Below are 17,452 nucleotides of genomic sequence, written 5' to 3' on the forward strand. Positions count from 1 at the left end.
TCCACAAAGACGGCGATTGGTGGAACGCGGAAAACCTGTCAGCCGCCCCATTTCCCTTTCTTTGGTACCGCAACAAATCAGACCGCTGCTTATTGGCTGTTTATCTTGACATTCAAAATGACAGCCGACATGCCCGATTCCTATTGGCCCAGCGACCTGTCAGTCACACCTGTCTAGGCCCGTGACTGTGCGTCTGCGCCGACAGAAGGAGGAGGGTCTTCCACTCAGTCTTTTTATTTATTTCTTTGTTTCCAGGAGAAAAAAAAAACAACCACAGCGGTATATTCCTTTGCGGGACCGCCAATGTTTCCCGTCCGAATAAGAGAGAACCCTGGACCATACTGCTGTACGTATTAAAAAGCCCGATTTAAGGGGGCGAGGATGAAGCGGCGCAATGCGGACTGCAGCAAGCTCCGACGGCCCTTAAAACGGAACCGAATCACCGAGGGGATCTACGGCAGGTACGATCCAGACCTTCCGACCGAACCGTTATCGATCCCGAGCTATAGGAAAGACCCACAATTCGGCTTTTTATAGTCTTATGATCTCCTAGTGAGACTGTAAATCATCTAGCCGAGCGGAGCTACCGTCAACAAAGCTGGCTGAAGGTAGACAGCCGTCTCCGCAGAAATGAATAAGCTGCCGTAGGCCTCATTACAGCGATGCGCTTTAAAAGAAAGAAACCCGCGAAACCCACTGGTGTGGGTTTGAGACCCGACGGTTAGAGTCAGTAACTGTCAATCATCAGGATGATTGACGTGACGGGACCGTTAGTCTGTCAGTAACCGCACCGATAACATTGATCGATTGTGATTTCATCTTACAAGACCGTAAGGAGAACAACCATAATTCAATTAGCAAATCTCATATGTAACTTATTGAAGTTTATTCAAATAAAGATTTGTAAAAGGCAGATGGAGGGTTTTAAATGCCTGTGACGCCAAATAACTGAAGTTGGCTTTGTTTTTCTTCAGAAGTTGGGGAGGCCGGGGGCACTTCTGAATTTTTTACGTTTTACGTCCTTCAGAACTCACGAACTACTTCAAATTTGGTATCATTTTTGGTATATGAGACACTGGACCACAAAACCAGTCAAAAGGGTCAGTTTTTTGAAATGGAGATTTATACATCATCTGAAAGCTGAATAAATAAATAAAATAAAATTAAGTATTGGATTAAATAAATCCATTTATGTATGGTTTGTTAGGATGAGATACAACTTGTAATTTGAAAATCTGGAATCTGAGGATGCAAAAAAAATCTAAATATTGGGAAAATCACCTTTAAAGTTGTCCAAATGAAGTTCTTGCTAATGCATATTACTTATCAAAAAATAAGTTTTGATATTTTTACACTAGGAAATTTACAAAATGTCTTAATGGAACATGATTTTTACTTAATATCCTGCTGATTTTTGGCATAAAAGAAAAAATGGACAAACGCAGTGTATTGCTGGCTCTTCCTACAAATATACCTGTGCTCCTTTCGACTTGTTTTGTGGTCTGGGGTCACATATTTAAATTAAAATGATCATTTTTTGCTAACTGAACTCCAAACTGTTCCAAATCCATTAGATTTTTTTAATCTGTGAAACACAAAAGATGTTTCTAACACCAGTCACCATTCACTTTCATTGCATTTTTTTTTTTTTTTTGAATGCAGTTGACTGAAATTCATTCTGAGTGACTAACATCATCTTTTGTGTTCGATGGAAGAAAGAAGGTGATTCTTTTGTAAGGGTAATAATCTTAATTAAACCTACATATTTCATGTGTTGGATCATTTTTGTGCACAGTTCGTTCTGCCATTGAGAGCTGTAGTTTGTTAGACTCAGTGTTTTTGTTTTGAATTGTGCTCTTTCTCATGTCAATCAAAAGTGATGTTGTGAAGGGGCTTTATGCAACAGTATTGCATAGGGCTGTCTTTGTTGCACAGTGTTGTCTTTGTGTGCCAGTATTTGGTGTAAAGTATGTTTACTGATGGTCATATAAGGATTTAATTTGTTTAACGTTAAAATTGTTTAAAGCAAGATGTCAGTGAAGTGTACTATACCAAATTTACACTGCAAAGATGGCATTTGGTGACTGTTTAACGCAGCTCAGAGGTGGCATGAATGCATTTACACAGCAATTGTAACCATATATTTAGATACTTGGGTCAGAGCAGGCACAGTTTAGTCAGGCTTTTATGCGTTATGTCTTTACACAGTAGGCATAGAGCAGCCTTAACTCAGCTGTGTAAAGATACCTCCAGGTGGCAACCAATTATAAGTAATTATGTTGTAATATTTGCTTTGAAATAATTAAAAATGGTGATTATGAAAGCTGATTCATTATCCCAACGGTAAAATACAGTAACAAGCTAGATCGAAATAATCAAAGTATGTTTTCCAAACAAGAAAATCATATAAATAATTAAATAAATAATGCCTTGTATAAATTATCACAAAGTATAATTATATTTTATATAATGTACTATGCACAGTGTACAAAAATGCATTAATAATCAGCAGTATTTACATACACAGACATTTTTACAGCATTTGTTATATTTAAAATAATCTACGTATACTTCCAATGGTTTTTCATTGATTTACTAAACTGATTCATAAAATCATCAAATCTTAATGCACACTCCTGGCTAATAATTGCATGTATATCATGCTTATTCAGTATTTTGCACACCACCGCTTGCATTTGTTAGCAGTTTCACTGTAAAAGAGTTGCTATCACCGCAGATAGGTGATGCAGTTAAACACTATGATTTGCTCACAGTGGTAAATAACTGGCACTGTTTCTGCCATTAAAGACGGTTGCCAGACCGTCTTCAGTCATTATCAGTCATTTGCTATTCTGCTTGATGTTCAACATGTTTGACTCTTTAATGTAGTGGCTCTAGAGCTTACATTCAGTCATGTCTGATGTTGTCATAATATTGCATGTGATTTCAAGTCTGCATCTGGGAAATAACTCTATTGGAGTTCATTCGGAATGCTTTTTAGGGATAACCATGAAACCAGATTTAATTTAGAGATCTTAAGAAATAGATTTGGTCCTAACTGTGTGATACTGAAAATGCTGTTTATTTGAAGATCCTAGAATTTGGTGCTTTATTTAAAATTAAGCATGAATCTATTTACATGCTTTTGGTTGTGTTCCAAAAGGAACATTTCTCAAATCTCAAAGTATTTTAACCTCTTTTTTTCATGTGTAATATGTTGCATATGGAGTCTTTCAAATGCATCCATCCATTGACTGTCAACTTTGATGACATAATCTGTGAAGATGCATCTGTAACACATCTGATTTGTGTTGTTGCTTTTTTCAGTGAGGTGGAATTGAGCAAGTATGTCATCAGCCCAGATCTACCGGTCCAGTGATAGTTTTTTTTTTTTTTAACCTTGCGTTAACAATCATTTGTGGCATGAGAACGCTATTAATAGCGTCTTTAGCACCTGTATGAGCAGCCGACAAATATGTAGATGTTATTAGATGAATCATAATCATTAAAGACAGAAGAGCTGGAATATTCCATGTTTTCCCACAAAATAGGAAGTGTATGCTTTTACACCTTTCTTCCAAATGATGTTTTCTTTTATGATGAAATTTAATGATGAAATTTATTTTATCTAGATTTATTTGTTTTGTTTTTAGTATTCACATTGTTTTTATAATTCTTTTTTATATTTTTTTTGTTTGTTTTTATACTCCTTTTAGCACTCAAAGATGTATTTTATGTATTAAAATGTGCAATTCAAATAATTTTTAAATCATTTATTATTAACTGTCTTAAAGCTCACATTTCTGTGAAACCAGGAATGATAGCAAAATCAGTCTGATTAGGGCCAAAAATGCATATTAAAATCATCATATTCACAACGTTGCTTAATTTTACATTGAGAGCGTAATATAGAGAATATTCAAAATATCTCTGAGGCTTAATTATAGTCCAAAGAATATCTCCTGTTATCTGGTGGATTTAGTACACCTTATCTGCATTGCTACATCTGGAGATACATCTTACTCGTGTGCTCTTGGCCTCTTCTCATCCCTACATAAAACATAATCCACTTCATTCACTACACGCTGCATTGGAGAAAGCCAAACAGTGATTACATCCTCCCCCACCTACCCATGCTTCATTGGGTTGGATTTACTGCTGGAGCTCATGATGGAGTTGCTTGTACGTGACGCTAAATGATCATTGGCTCAAGGCCGCATGTGGGGTCTTATTCGAAGAGATGAAATCTTGAATGTTGGCTAATAATAACTCTTTCTGTTTGTCTCAGTACGTTCCTGTACCTGAAGTTTCTGGTGGTCTGGGCGCTGGTGCTGCTTGCAGACTTTGTGCTGGAGTTCCGCTTCGAGTACCTCTGGCCTTTCTGGCTCTTCATTCGCAGTGTTTATGACTCCTTCAGATACCAGGGCCTGGTGAGTATGTGTGTGTGAGACAAGCTTTTCATCCAGATAATGGCACTAAATAATTAAAGGAATTGATTGCTCATGCAACAAAATCAGAGGTTTATCAAAATGTCTGCGCTTCTGTTTTCCATGCAACGAAAGTGCATGGTAATTTATACTGCTTATAAGCTACAAAGCAGACACACTAACAACACACTATAGAAGACAGAATTGTAATTTTCAGGTGAACTGATTCTTAAAATGAACTACTACATATTTTTTTAAACACATTATCTTTATACACTACCAGTCAAAAGATTTTTAGTGTTTTTAAAGAAGTCTCTTCTGCTCACAAGCCTGCATCTATTTGATCCATAGTACAGCAAAAACAGTACAATTTTGAAATATTTTACTATATAAAATAACTGTTTTCTTTTTGATTTATATTTTAAAATGTAATTTTTTCCAGTGATTTTAAAGCTGATTTTTAGCATCACATGATCCTTCAGAAATCATTCTAATATTCCGAAATGCTGCTCAAAAAACATTTTTTAATATTATGTTGAAAACAGCTGAGTAGTGTTTTTTTTTTTTTTTTTTTTCAGGTTTCTCTGATGAATATAAAGTTCAGAAGAACAGCATTTATCTGAAATAGAAATGTGCTGAAACATTATAAATGTCTTTATCATCACTTTTAATCAATTTAAAGCATCCTTGCTAAATAAAAGTATTAATTTCTATCAGTCTCCCGACCCCAAGCTTTTGAATGTTATAGTGTATAATGTTACACTAATGTTGTATAATAATTAATTGTAATTTATTATTAGTATTAGTATTATTATTAGTAGTAGTAGTAGTAGTAGTAGTATTAAAAATAATAATATAAAATGTTTCTTGAACAGCAAATCAGCATATTAGAATGATTTCTGAAGGATCATGTGACACTGAAGACTGGAGTAAAGATGCTAAAAATTTAGCATTGAAATCACAGGAATAAATTACATTTTAAGATGTATTCGAATAGAAATGAGTTATTTTAAATAGTAAAACTATTTCAAATTGTTACTGTTTTTGCTGTACTCCAGATCAAATAAATGCAGGCTTGGTGAGCCGAATAGACTTCTTTAAAAAACATAAAATCTTAAAAACTTTTGACTGATAGTGTAGTGTGTATACTTGCCTATTGTATATTTGTAAATGCCTCATCTAAGGTCTGATAGAAATTCAGCTTTGCCATCACAGGAATACATTACATTTTAAAATGTATTCAAGTAGAAGTTGAATTGTAATAATATTTTGCAATATTATAGGTTTTACTAAATTTTCTATCAAGTACATGCAGCCTAAGAGGCTTCTGACAAAAACATTCAAGTATCTTAAGTGTTATACTGTATGAAAAATGTATGCATCTCTTTATGGGTTTGATCTTATTAATAATCCTGTGAGTGACATAAACAGCTGTTTATACTCTTATCTGAGATTAAAAGATTTATTCATGTTTACAGAAGGTCAGTCAGTCAGTATTGAAGTATTATTTGCACTTTATATGGATCCACTAATTTAAAACTTATATTATTGTTCTCATCTCTCTTAAAAATCATGAAAATGGCATGATAGTTATAAAATGCAGTTTAGGGTTGTTTCATATGGTGTTTTGCATGTACTACAGCAGGACACTAAAGTTACATTTTACTGAGGACTGTGAAATGACAGTTGCACGTGTGATGATCTGATGTGTCTCTCTGTGTGTTGCAGGCTTTCTCAGTGTTTTTTGTGTGTGTGGCATTCACATCAGATATTATATGTCTGCTGTTCATCCCAGTGCAGTGGCTGTTCTTTGCAGCCAGCACATATGTGTGGGTACAGTACGTGTGGCACACAGGTAAGAGTCGTAAATTGTTCATATCACGTTATATTTTTTGTTTTACGGTTACTGAAGTCTAACCTTAAGCTTACAGCTAATTGGTCAGCGGTTTGTGAACATTCATGACTCGCAGCTTTGACACTTCCAGTGTAGACAACCTCAAACTGACATGCTTGTCACAATGTCAGTCTGGTTTGCTGTAGACACACTTGTGACTGCATCTGTGGTTTCTCGAATCCTCTTTATGAAGATGGATTAAAATATATTTTACAAATCTGACACCTTAGAACTCCAGCATTAGAGGATCATTCCCATGCTGCTGTGAGCCTTTGTTGTCATAACATGATTTATTCTCTCTTTATAACATGCACACACATGCACCGTGACCTTGCAGCTGTAAGCTTGGTTATTTCTGCCGATGTGACTGAGTAGCTCTGGATCTTGATGTCAACAAAAGGATTTGCTTCAAATGACTCACTCACCCTGTTTAGAGCTGATACTTGATTCAGATTCACCCTTAGAGTGTGTGCTTGAATCATTGTGGGTTTGTTTAGATTAATTCAGGCTGATAAGGTGATTATTACATTCACTCACTGTTGTCAACAAGTATTTTAAGCACATGTTGAATTGACCGTTCTCCTTTTGCATCTCTCCACAGAACGAGGGGTCTGCCTCCCCACTGTGTCTCTATGGATACTTTTTGTTTATATCGAGGCAGCTATCAGATTTAAAGATTTGAAACACTTCCATGTGGACTTGTGTCGTCCATTTGCAGCGCACTGGTATGTCATTTTCCACAGTCAAACGCTGGCACTTATTGTGAGCAAGTTTCAGCTTGATCTGTCTGCTTTCCTCTATACGGTTTCAGAGAGTGTTAGTCATGCTTTTAGTACTGTAAGTGACGATACGTGACCTGCTTGACTACTGCTGTGAGCAGATCGTCTAGGAGCTGAGTTCGCATCAGTAATTGTCTAGGGATGGTCTGTTTGTTATGATCTGCAGCAGTGATGCACCGAAATATTAGGCTGAAATATTTTGAGAGGGATAAAATCATTGACTGAAACAGTTAGTGCTTCTGTCATGAATTTTTATTTTCAGTATATCATTTTTATTAAGTCAGAATCTATTTCGTGCGGATAAACATGTTAACAGTGTAGACACACTTGACCGTGACCAAAAATTATGAAAAACAATATGGAAAATTGTGTAAAATATTTAATTTTATAAGAGGCGGCTCATAAGAGGCAGAAGTTACTGTTGAGTCTTAAGTGTTTTTTTGTGATGCTTTTCCCCCCCCAACAATGCTAATCATATGACTTCCAATTTCTTTTTGTGTTCACAGTATCGGATACCCAGTGGTGACACTGGGCTTTGGTTTTAAGAGTTATGTAAGTTATAAGATGCGTCTGCGTAAACAGAAGGAAGTGCAGAAAGAGAACGAATTTTACATGCAGCTGCTGCAGCAGGCGCTACCTCCAGAACAACAGCTCATACAGAGACAAGAGAGAGAAGCAGAGGAGGGTAAGGACTAATTCACTTAGCCATATGCTGGTATTTGGAGGCTGTTGCACAGTTTCTGCAAAGCTGTTTATTGACCATGGCTGTCAATCCCCAAAAAGGAGTGGAAAAACAACTTACATTTAAGAATATCGTATGACATGGAACATAGTGCACAAGTTAGATGGACTACTTCAAATGCATTTTTAAAGTGTTTTTGTCCTTTTTGGGGCATGGTGGCTTTGAACTAACATTGTATAAACAGAGCTGCATGAAGATACTTCAAAAATTGTTCACAGCAGTTGTGACATGAGTAAATATTTTCTGTTTTATATAAACTATTCTTTTTAAGTCTCCCCTCTTTCTTTTTTATAAGCAGCAGCAGCAGCAGCAGCATCTAAAGGCATTCATGATGTAGACTCTCCAGCTGTGGCACAGAATGGCTCGGCGGGCGGTAAAAAGTCCTCATCCAACACATTACCAGAGCTAGAATACAGAGAAAAAGAACGAGGCAAGAACGAGTCCAAAAAGCAACACAACCACAACCAGAACCATCACAGCAGTACCAGCAGCACCAGCAGCATCTTACCATCAGTGGACAGTAAAGCTCAGGAGATGGAGTACATGGAGAACCACGTGAACAGTAAGAGACTGAGCAGCTCAGATCTGCTGGGCAGCACTGAGAACCTGTTGAAAGATGAACACTCTTCATCCTCCTCCTCTTCTTCCTCCTCCAACTCCAACAAAAATTACAAAAATGCCAGCGGAGGAGGAGGGGGAGGGAGCTCCTCACCCCGGGGCCACGGAACGGCCAACGGCAGCGTGCCGTCTTCCTCCGGGCCTTCGTCGTCCGCCTCTTCCTCGGGTAAAGGGGACAGGAAACAGAAGTGTGGAGGAGGGAAGAACTCTGCGTCCAACAGAGACCCTGTGGAAAACTGCATTCCCAACAATCAGCTGAGCAAACCCGAAGCGCTCGTCAGGTTAGACTCGCACACGTTATTATTTGTCTCAAAATCAGGGGTTCACGTTGAAACAGCAGCTCTAATGTTCAAGAGGTCTTAGTTTAGCTCCAACCCCAATTAGACACACCTGAACCAGCTAAGCTCTTACTAAGCATACTAGAAACTTTCTGGCTGGTGTGTTGAGGCAAGTTGGAGCAGCAGGACACCAGCCCTCCAGGACTGAGTTAGACAACCCTGCTAGAAAACAGTTATGTTTCGTAATGTTTTTCCCGACACGCTGCCAAAAAATTAAGACTTTTTTCAGTTTATTTGAAAGTGAACTGAGTGAAGAAGAAATCTAGTTTTGTTCCAGATCTAGTTTTGTTCCAGATTTAGTATGTTAAATTGTGGTCCTGTTTGTGACCCTGTTTTTTTGCAAATTTCTATGATCAAGCGCTATTTCAATAGGAATCCATACAATCTGGAATTTCGATTAAGAGTGTAAATTTCCCCACACTTTTTCACATTTTGTTCAAGTTTGTCATGTAGGGCCCTATAATTTCTGAGATGCAGAAAATGTGGACGAAATCCAGTAATAAAAACCGATTTTACAGTTTAACGTGGAATGTCACTGAATTTGTCAAAGTTTGGATGGATTAATCAAAAGTAGGTCATTACACTTCAGCCAAATTGCGATATGGACTGGTATTTATAAATATTAAGCTGCAAAAAGACTATTTAAATATTTATTCTGCACATTCTGCATGTCTCTGTGTTAATGAATGGCGCAGACACCCGGTTTTTATCTGTCGTCTCACTAAATGAGGACATAAATAGATGATCAATGTCTCAGAACTCCTCTGAGAATACGTGCATTCTGAATAATGAGCATTCTGCCGTTTCATTTAAGTAAAACTAGCGTCATATTACAGTTTGGTTTAACTCAGAGACATTGTGGCAGAAATACATTGCTTTTGTTCAGCAGAATGTATGAAATACTACTAAAATGATTAAAACCTTATTTTTTTAAGAAATAATCATACAATATTTTTTCAGCGTTTTAATTGTATTAGTAAATCCCCTTTATTTGCTAAAAAATAAAATGTTTAATTTTCATTAATATTAAATTAATGTTTTATGCCTTCATTTAATAAGCAGAAAAAAAACATTTCATAATAACTTGTTTTATGCATTCACATAATTAGACATGCTAAAACAGAATTTGGTAACAATAAAACATAAGGTGGGGAAAAGTTTAATATTTCATTGGACCCTAAACATGTAATTATTGTTTAACTTTTAATAAATTGATGTTAAATTGTTTAGGTTTCATGATTTTAGTTAATTAGACATGCTTATTGATTCATGCATTTTAATTTAAAAATAAAAAAAGAGTCCAGAAAAATTAAATTAAAAAGGTAAAAATGGAATTTGGAAAAAAATACAACGGAATCTGGGAAAAAATAAATTGGATTTCATAGGGCACTCTTAATGCAAATTTGCCGCATTGAACAACAGAAAGCTGCTTGGTTTGTAATTAACGATGCAAAATGAACCTTTTTTGCTTGGTAATAAAAGTTGAAATCGTCTGAAAATGCTTAAAAATGTACAGAATTATTACTACATTTTATGAAGAAGGTACGTGTGTATCTGCGTGGTATGAAGGTAATTTGGAAGTACTTTGCATTTGCATTGTCATGACCTTACAATATCAGTTCAGGCACTTTTCCACCATTCACAACTCTTCTTCCTTGGCCTAATGGGATAGTAAAGATAGTAAAATCAGATGCGCACGTCGAAATGTTGATGGAAATAGTAGGTCTTCTGTGTACTTTTTGCCTATTGTTTGGATATACTACTCCTTTGGCATACAATTTTTTACGTACTATATACTACTATATGTGACCCTGGACCACAAAAACCAGTCATAATTTTTTAAAATTGAGATTTATACATAATCTGAAAGCTGAATAAATAAACTTTCCACTGATGTATGCTTTTTTAGGATAGGAAAATCTGGAATCTGAGGGTGCAAAAAATCAAAATGTTGAGAAAATGCTGTTAAAGTTGTCCAAATGAAGTTCTTAGCAATACATATTACTAATAAAAAATTAAGTTTTGATATATTTATGATAGGGAATTTACAAAATATCTTCATGGAACATTTTTACTTGATACCCTAATGATTTTTAGCATAATTGTAGCTTTTTTTTTTTTGGTCATACAATGTATTGTTGGCTATTGCTACAAATATACCTGTGCTAATTACGACTGGTTTTGTGGTCCAGGGTCACATGTAGTCTGTTCATCGTTGGATACCTATACACTAAATATCATACACACCTATACACTATATATTAATAAAATATAGCTGTACTCAAAACAAGGGTTGCTTACCACTTCAGCAGTAAAACAGAAGCTGCAGACCACCAAACACCTCAAAACTAGGAGAAAACTCCAACTACCTCACAACAATTACTTTTATATGATCTTTACTGCTTCGACAGCATTTTTTGGCATTATGGTATTTATATCAACCTTGAGCAAGTTTGGTTCCCCAGAAATGCTGTCGTAGATAGGTACCCTGATCGGTACCTTTTCTCTGATTTACGTTTATCATCATAACCCGTTATGACCTGAAGTGTATGTTTGTGTGTTAGGCTGGAGCAGGATGTTAAGAAGCTGAAGGCAGACCTGCAGGCTAGCAGACAGACCGAACAGGATCTGCGCAGTCAGCTGGGCTCTCTAGGCAGCTCTGAACGCAGCATACGCTCTGAACTCGGACAGCTGCGACAGGAGAACGAACTACTGCAAAACAAGTGAGACATCCTACCTTGAGTTTACTCCTTAAGAGACTGTATTTGTATTAATGCAAACTTACTTTGTGTTCAGACTTCATAACGCTGTTCAGGCGAAGCAGAAGGACAAGCAGACAGTGGGGCAGCTGGAGAAGCGTCTGAAGGCAGAACAGGAGGCTCGTGCGGCAGCAGAGAAACTGTTAGCAGAGGAAAAGAAACGCAAGAAACTGGAGGAGGCCACAGCGGCACGTGCAGTCGCTCTCGCTGCAGCAACCAGGTGCTCATGACACACCTTCCCATTTTACTGTTGTATTTCATTGTATTTCATTGTTGTACATTCATTCTATTATATATTGTGTATTTCGTTCTCTTCTTTCCATTTCATTATTTAATGTTTTTGAAAGTAGCCTCTTATGTTCACCAAGGCTGCATTTATTTGATTAAAACTACAGTGAAAACAGTAATGTTGTGACATATTATTACAATTTAAAATAACCATTTTCATTTCTTTTAAATTGTAAAATGTAATTTATTCCTGAATTTATAGCAGCCATCACTCCAGTCTTTGATTATAAAGTTCAAAAGAACAGCTTTTATTTGGAATATTTTATAACATTGTAAATGTCTTTATTGTCACTTTTAATTAATTTAATGTGTCCTTGCTAAATAAAAGCAATTGCTTGAAAAAAACAAAGTCTTACTGACCCCAAACTTTTGAACAGTAGCACACATAACATTCATGCACTACTATTTTGTAATATTTTCTGCCACTTCATTCTTTTTCTTTTTTCTGACTTTTTTTTAATAGCTTTACCTTCGTCATCCATTCTGTCTGTTTCTTACATGATTTTCTTTTTTCCCTTGTCAGTTACATCTTTCCTTTCATGAGATGTGTTTCTTCTTTCTATACAACTGCAGGGTATTTAACACTTTCTGTATGTGAACTAATGCGTGTCTATTTGTGTGTGTCAGAGGTGAGTGCACAGAGTCTCTGAGGAGGAGGATTTCTGAGCTAGAGACGGAGTGTAAGAAACTCACACTTGACATCAAGGTGAAAGAAGATCAAATCAGAGAGCTGGAGCTCAAAGTTCAAGTGAGGAGATGTTCATATGCCATATTTGTCTGAATCTCTTTCAAAATCTTCTGATTTTTCTGTAATTGGAGAGAACGTGTGAAAATAGACTCCTTCTGTCATGTTTTTCTAGGAGCTACATAAATATAAGGAAAACGAGAAGGACACAGAGGTTCTGATGTCAGCGCTGTCAGCAATGCAGGATAAAACCCAGCACCTGGAAAACAGCCTCAGCGCTGAGACCCGAATCAAGCTGGACCTCTTCTCTGCCCTCGGAGATGCTAAGAGACAGCTGGAGATCGCACAAGGTCTTCCGTCACACTTTTTTGTCTAGATTACCCACAGAGATTAGCTTTGTGAAACTCAGCACCACTTATTAAGTGTTTGAAAAGCATAGTTAGAAACAAAAATGCTCATGATTTACTCCGCTGCACTTTTTTCAAACCAAACTATTTTTTTCTGGAATTACTTGAAAGAATTTAAAATTTCAATTTTTTGTTTTTGAGGGAGCTACATTATTAAAGTTAGGTAAGATTTTATTTATTTAAAAAAAAATACTTTTCTTCAGCAAGGATGCATTAAATTGATCATAAGTGACAGTTAAGCTGTTTATGTTACTAAATATTTCTGTTTCAAATAAATGCTGTTCTTTTGAACATTCTGTTCATCAAAAAATCCTGGAAAAAAATAATAGTAGTTTCCACAAGAATATGAAGCAGTACAAATGCATTCAACATTGATAATATAAGAAGTGTTTTTATAGCAGCAAATTGGCATGTTAGGATGATTTCTGAAGGATCATGTGACACTGAAGACTGGAGTATAATGCTGAAAATTTAGCTTTGATCACAGGAATAAACTGCATTTTAAAATATATATTTAAAAAGAAAACGGTTATTTTAAATTGTAATATTGTAATTAATAATAATATTAGTGATTTTACTGTATTTTATGAATAAACAGACTTGGTGAGAATAAGACACTTCTTTCAGAAGTGGAGGAAAAAAATACACACACACACACACGCACACACATTATCATCCAGTCTGTCTGGAATGACATGAAGAAACAACAAACAGAGACATACTAAATCCAGAAGAACTGTGGCAACATCTCCAGGATGCTTCAAGAAACCTACCTGTAAAGCTACCTGAAAATCTATGCGCAAGTGCACCTAGGGCAAAAACTGCTTTAAACGCAAATGATGGTCACACCAAATGTTGATTTTAATTTTGTTAATAGAAGTTAATTGATAAAGAAAATCTATTTATGATATTATTTTTGACAGCATCCTCATTTTACAGCGTTTTTACACAAGTTTCTAAAACTCTTAACAGTACTGTAGCTTTGCAGGAAGGTTTCTTGAAGCATCTTGGAGATGTTGCCACAGTTTTTCTAGATTTAGTCTGTCTCAGTTCCGTTTCTTCATGTCATTCCAGACAGACTGGATGATGATGAGATCAGATCTCCGTGTGGAGCACTGGCTGTTGTCAGACTCCTTGTGCAAGCAAAACAAAAATCTCACTGTATTATTACAATTACTGGCAAAATGAATGTTTGTAAATGTAAACTGATATTTCCTACTGACACAAGACAGCAAAAGATAGAAATAACTGACTTAAAACCATTTTTTAGCTGGTGAAAAATACTAGTGTTCTAATCATTTTGGCCACCACTGTACCAACCTCAAACTTGTAAATGGTAGTCTGTCTTTTTCTCCAAACATCTCTTAAAGCTGTTTCTGTTTTTTTTTAGGTCAAATTCTGCAGAAAGACCAGGAGATTAAAGACCTGAAGCAAAAGATCGCAGAGGTCATGGCTGTCATGCCCAGCGTGGTGTATTCAGCAGATACGGGCAGCATGACCCCAGTCACGCCCCATTACTCCTCCAAGTTCATGGACACCAGTCCATCAGGACTGGACCCCAACGCATCTGTTTACCAGCCCCTGAAAAAATGAATGCTTGTTTCCCACCACAACAGACCTACACTCATTCTCGCATACACAAACACACACGCATATACACACACACACACAAACACACACAGTCTTCTCTGGTCGTTTTTTTTCCTCCATAGGCCCAGATTCTGATTCATCTTTGGCATGTCTGTGGCTCAGATTGCTTTTTTTGTTTTCGTTTTTTCGTCTTCTATTACTACAGCTTCTTGCCTGGTCAGAAGGATGTTGTATTGTGTGACTGTATTTGTTGTAGTAAAAAAACAAAAGACGAAAAAAGAAGACTTTTAAGGGACATCACACGTTGAGTAGGAAACTGCTGTTTCTTTTCTCTTGTAAATGTCTAGAAACCTCACAGAAGTTGGTGAGTATCCTCCCTCAGTCCATTCAGAGAACGCTCGCATTCATTTTTGCTCCTCTTCTTTGGATTTCGGCCTTTTACTTTTTACTTTTTTTTTTTTTTCGGGGGGATGCAAAGCAGGGCAAGTGTGAGATCTGTTGTCCCAGGTGCTCTACCCCATATCAGAAGATTTTTACTCAAGAATGTCACCATCTGACAAGAATGTAATGCAGTGTTCAGAAAAAAAGCAAAACGTCCCAGAAACAATGCAACAAAATTATCTCTTCAATCAGTATGTCAGGATCGGACGACTTCCGAAGCTTCATCTGTGGATTGCTGTTCAGTTCTTCCTCCTGGTACAAAAAGACAAACTGTGCGCCACAAACACAGTCCAGCAGCGTAATTCACCAATTACAGATAATCAGTGCCTTCATATGGGACCTCATTGGTGGATCCGAAAGATCTCTTCCCTCCCTCTGCCACGTCATGCCTCAAACGCATCTTTTTTTTTGGTCACATACGGCCCATTGGCGTGATGACTCTGCTCCTGTTTAGGTCCGCGCTTGTGAATTCGGTCATTTGTTTACATTATTATTTATTTATCCGGCGTTGCACTATTGCACTGTTGACGAGCTCGCAAGGGATTATCTTCAGTATGAAAACACGGGATACTTTCCCTTCCTTGTTTCTGTATTGTATTGACCATCTTTCAGTATCAGACGGAAGCTAGTTTAGTCCAGTGCCAACTAAGACTGTAATTTTGTTGAAAAAGAAGTGTTTCAGATCCATCAGGTTACTGGCTGGTCCAATGATCAGAAGCTAGAGGAGAGTATTATTGCTGTTATTATATAGTTTGTGTCTTGTTTTCAGAGAAATTCTTGGTTGTGCCACTTGAAGGCGCCCTTGCGTTCGGAAAGTGTTGCTTCTTTAGACTTGGAAAGGTTTGCATCGGACCATCATAGCACTCGCTGTGTGAACGAATACAGATCCAGACGTCTGCTAAGCATGAAGTATTACCGGGTTAAGGGGATAAACGTCCCGAGCCGACCTACCTTTTGGAAAAACCCTCAGATTTGTGTTAAAGCGAATAGATTTTGCCAACCAGAGGAAGTCAGTTCCTTCAGTCGAGTTTCAGTGCGGGTAGTTTCGGAAGGGGAGATGGTTACTGTGTTAGTATTCCATTGGTGATTGATGGGCGGGAGGGGGGCGGGGTTTAGCCAGAGTCAGTCCTATGTGGTATTGTAGTGCTCTGAGATGGTTGTTGTTTTTGGTGTCTGTGTTTTTAAAATATGATGTGATGGAGGAAGTGGGAAAGTTTGCAAAGTCCAAGTGGTTTAAATTATAGAGGGGGGAAAAAAAGACAGTTGTTTTGTTTTCTTTGCCCGTTGTCACTTCTCGCTTTCTGTCTGTTTTTCGGCCAGACCTCGGCTGCACTCTCTGTGAGGTCTCTGTGAGGTTTCAAGTAATAAAACATTTTTTTTCTGGCATTTGAGATTCTTGTGGTTTGTCCATTGATTGTTGTTGTTTGCAAGTGCTTGCATGCAAAATTATATTTTTGGTCACCATACACAGTTATTAGTCAATTATTTACATACACCTTGCAGAATCTGCAAAATGTAAATTATTTTACCAAAATAAAAGGGACCATACAAAATGCATGTTATTTTTTTTTATTTAGTACTGACCTGAATAAGTTATTTCACAAAAAAAGATGTTTACATATAATCCACAAGAGAAAATAATAGTTGAATTTATAAAAATGCAAACTGTGACAAAGTGTGACACTCTATTTAGGCAAAATAAATTAAATAAATTACAGTTTTAAATTGTTCAGAGAGGCATTTTTCATCCCACTTGGTTTAAGTGAAATAGAAATGCTAGATAATCATCCAATCAGAAACACATCACACTTATACAGAATTAATAACAATACTAGCTTGTATACAGCTGAGGTATACAGTTTAGTTATTTACCAAAATAAGAGGGATCATACAAAATGCATGTTACTGACCTGAATAAGATATTTCACATAAAATGTTTACATATAGTCCACAAGAAAAAAAAAAAATGGTTGAATTTATTAAAAAGGACCCTGTTCAAAAATGTACATACATTTGATTCCTAATATTGTGTTGTTACCTGAATAATCCACAGCTGTGTGTTGTTGTTGTTTTGTTTTGTTTTTTTGTTTAGTGATAGTTGTTTGTGAGTCCTGAACAGTTAAACTGCCTGCTGTTCTTCAGCAAAATCCTTCAGGTCCCACAAATTCTTTGGTTTTTCAGAAGGAAAAACGATGCATTAAGAGCTGGAGGTGAAAACTTTTGAACATAATGAAGATGTGTACATTTTCTCATTTTGCCTAAATATCTTTTCCCCCCCCCCATTTATTACTGCCCTTCAGAAGCTACAGAAGATACTTTCCCAGAAGACAAAATAAGTTAAATTTACCCTGATCTTCAAATTCGAAAAGTTTTCACCCCTGGCTTTTAATGCATCGTTTTTCTTTCTGAAGCATCAGTGAGCATTTGAACCTTCTGTAATAGTTGCATATGAGTCCCTCAGTTGTTCTCAGTGTGAAAAGATGG

At 36.7% G+C, this 17,452-nt stretch overlaps 1 protein-coding gene across 3 annotated transcripts; it reads left to right on the plus strand.

Annotated features, from left to right (window-relative positions):
• Window positions 1-160: 160 nt before the first annotated feature.
• Window positions 161-16,354, plus strand: maco1b (macoilin 1b). 3 transcript variants are annotated; one of them, XM_051125845.1, is made up of 11 exons: window positions 161-461; window positions 4,289-4,430; window positions 6,156-6,282; window positions 6,923-7,046; window positions 7,607-7,785; window positions 8,138-8,741; window positions 11,363-11,521; window positions 11,595-11,777; window positions 12,473-12,593; window positions 12,706-12,880; window positions 14,328-16,354. In XM_051125845.1, exons 1-11 carry the CDS (start codon window positions 382-384, stop codon window positions 14,528-14,530), a joined length of 2,097 nt encoding a protein of 698 aa, XP_050981802.1. In that variant the 5' UTR covers window positions 161-381; the 3' UTR covers window positions 14,531-16,354. The 3 variants fall into 3 exon arrangements, with proteins under 3 accessions (XP_050981802.1, XP_050981804.1, XP_050981805.1); XM_051125847.1 differs by having other exon boundaries at window positions 8,141-8,741; XM_051125848.1 differs by having other exon boundaries at window positions 8,144-8,741.
• Window positions 16,355-17,452: the final 1,098 nt, after the last annotated feature.

The sequence above is a fragment of the Labeo rohita genome, chromosome 13, assembly GCF_022985175.1.
Source record: "Labeo rohita strain BAU-BD-2019 chromosome 13, IGBB_LRoh.1.0, whole genome shotgun sequence".
Lineage (NCBI taxonomy): Eukaryota > Metazoa > Chordata > Actinopteri > Cypriniformes > Cyprinidae > Labeo > Labeo rohita.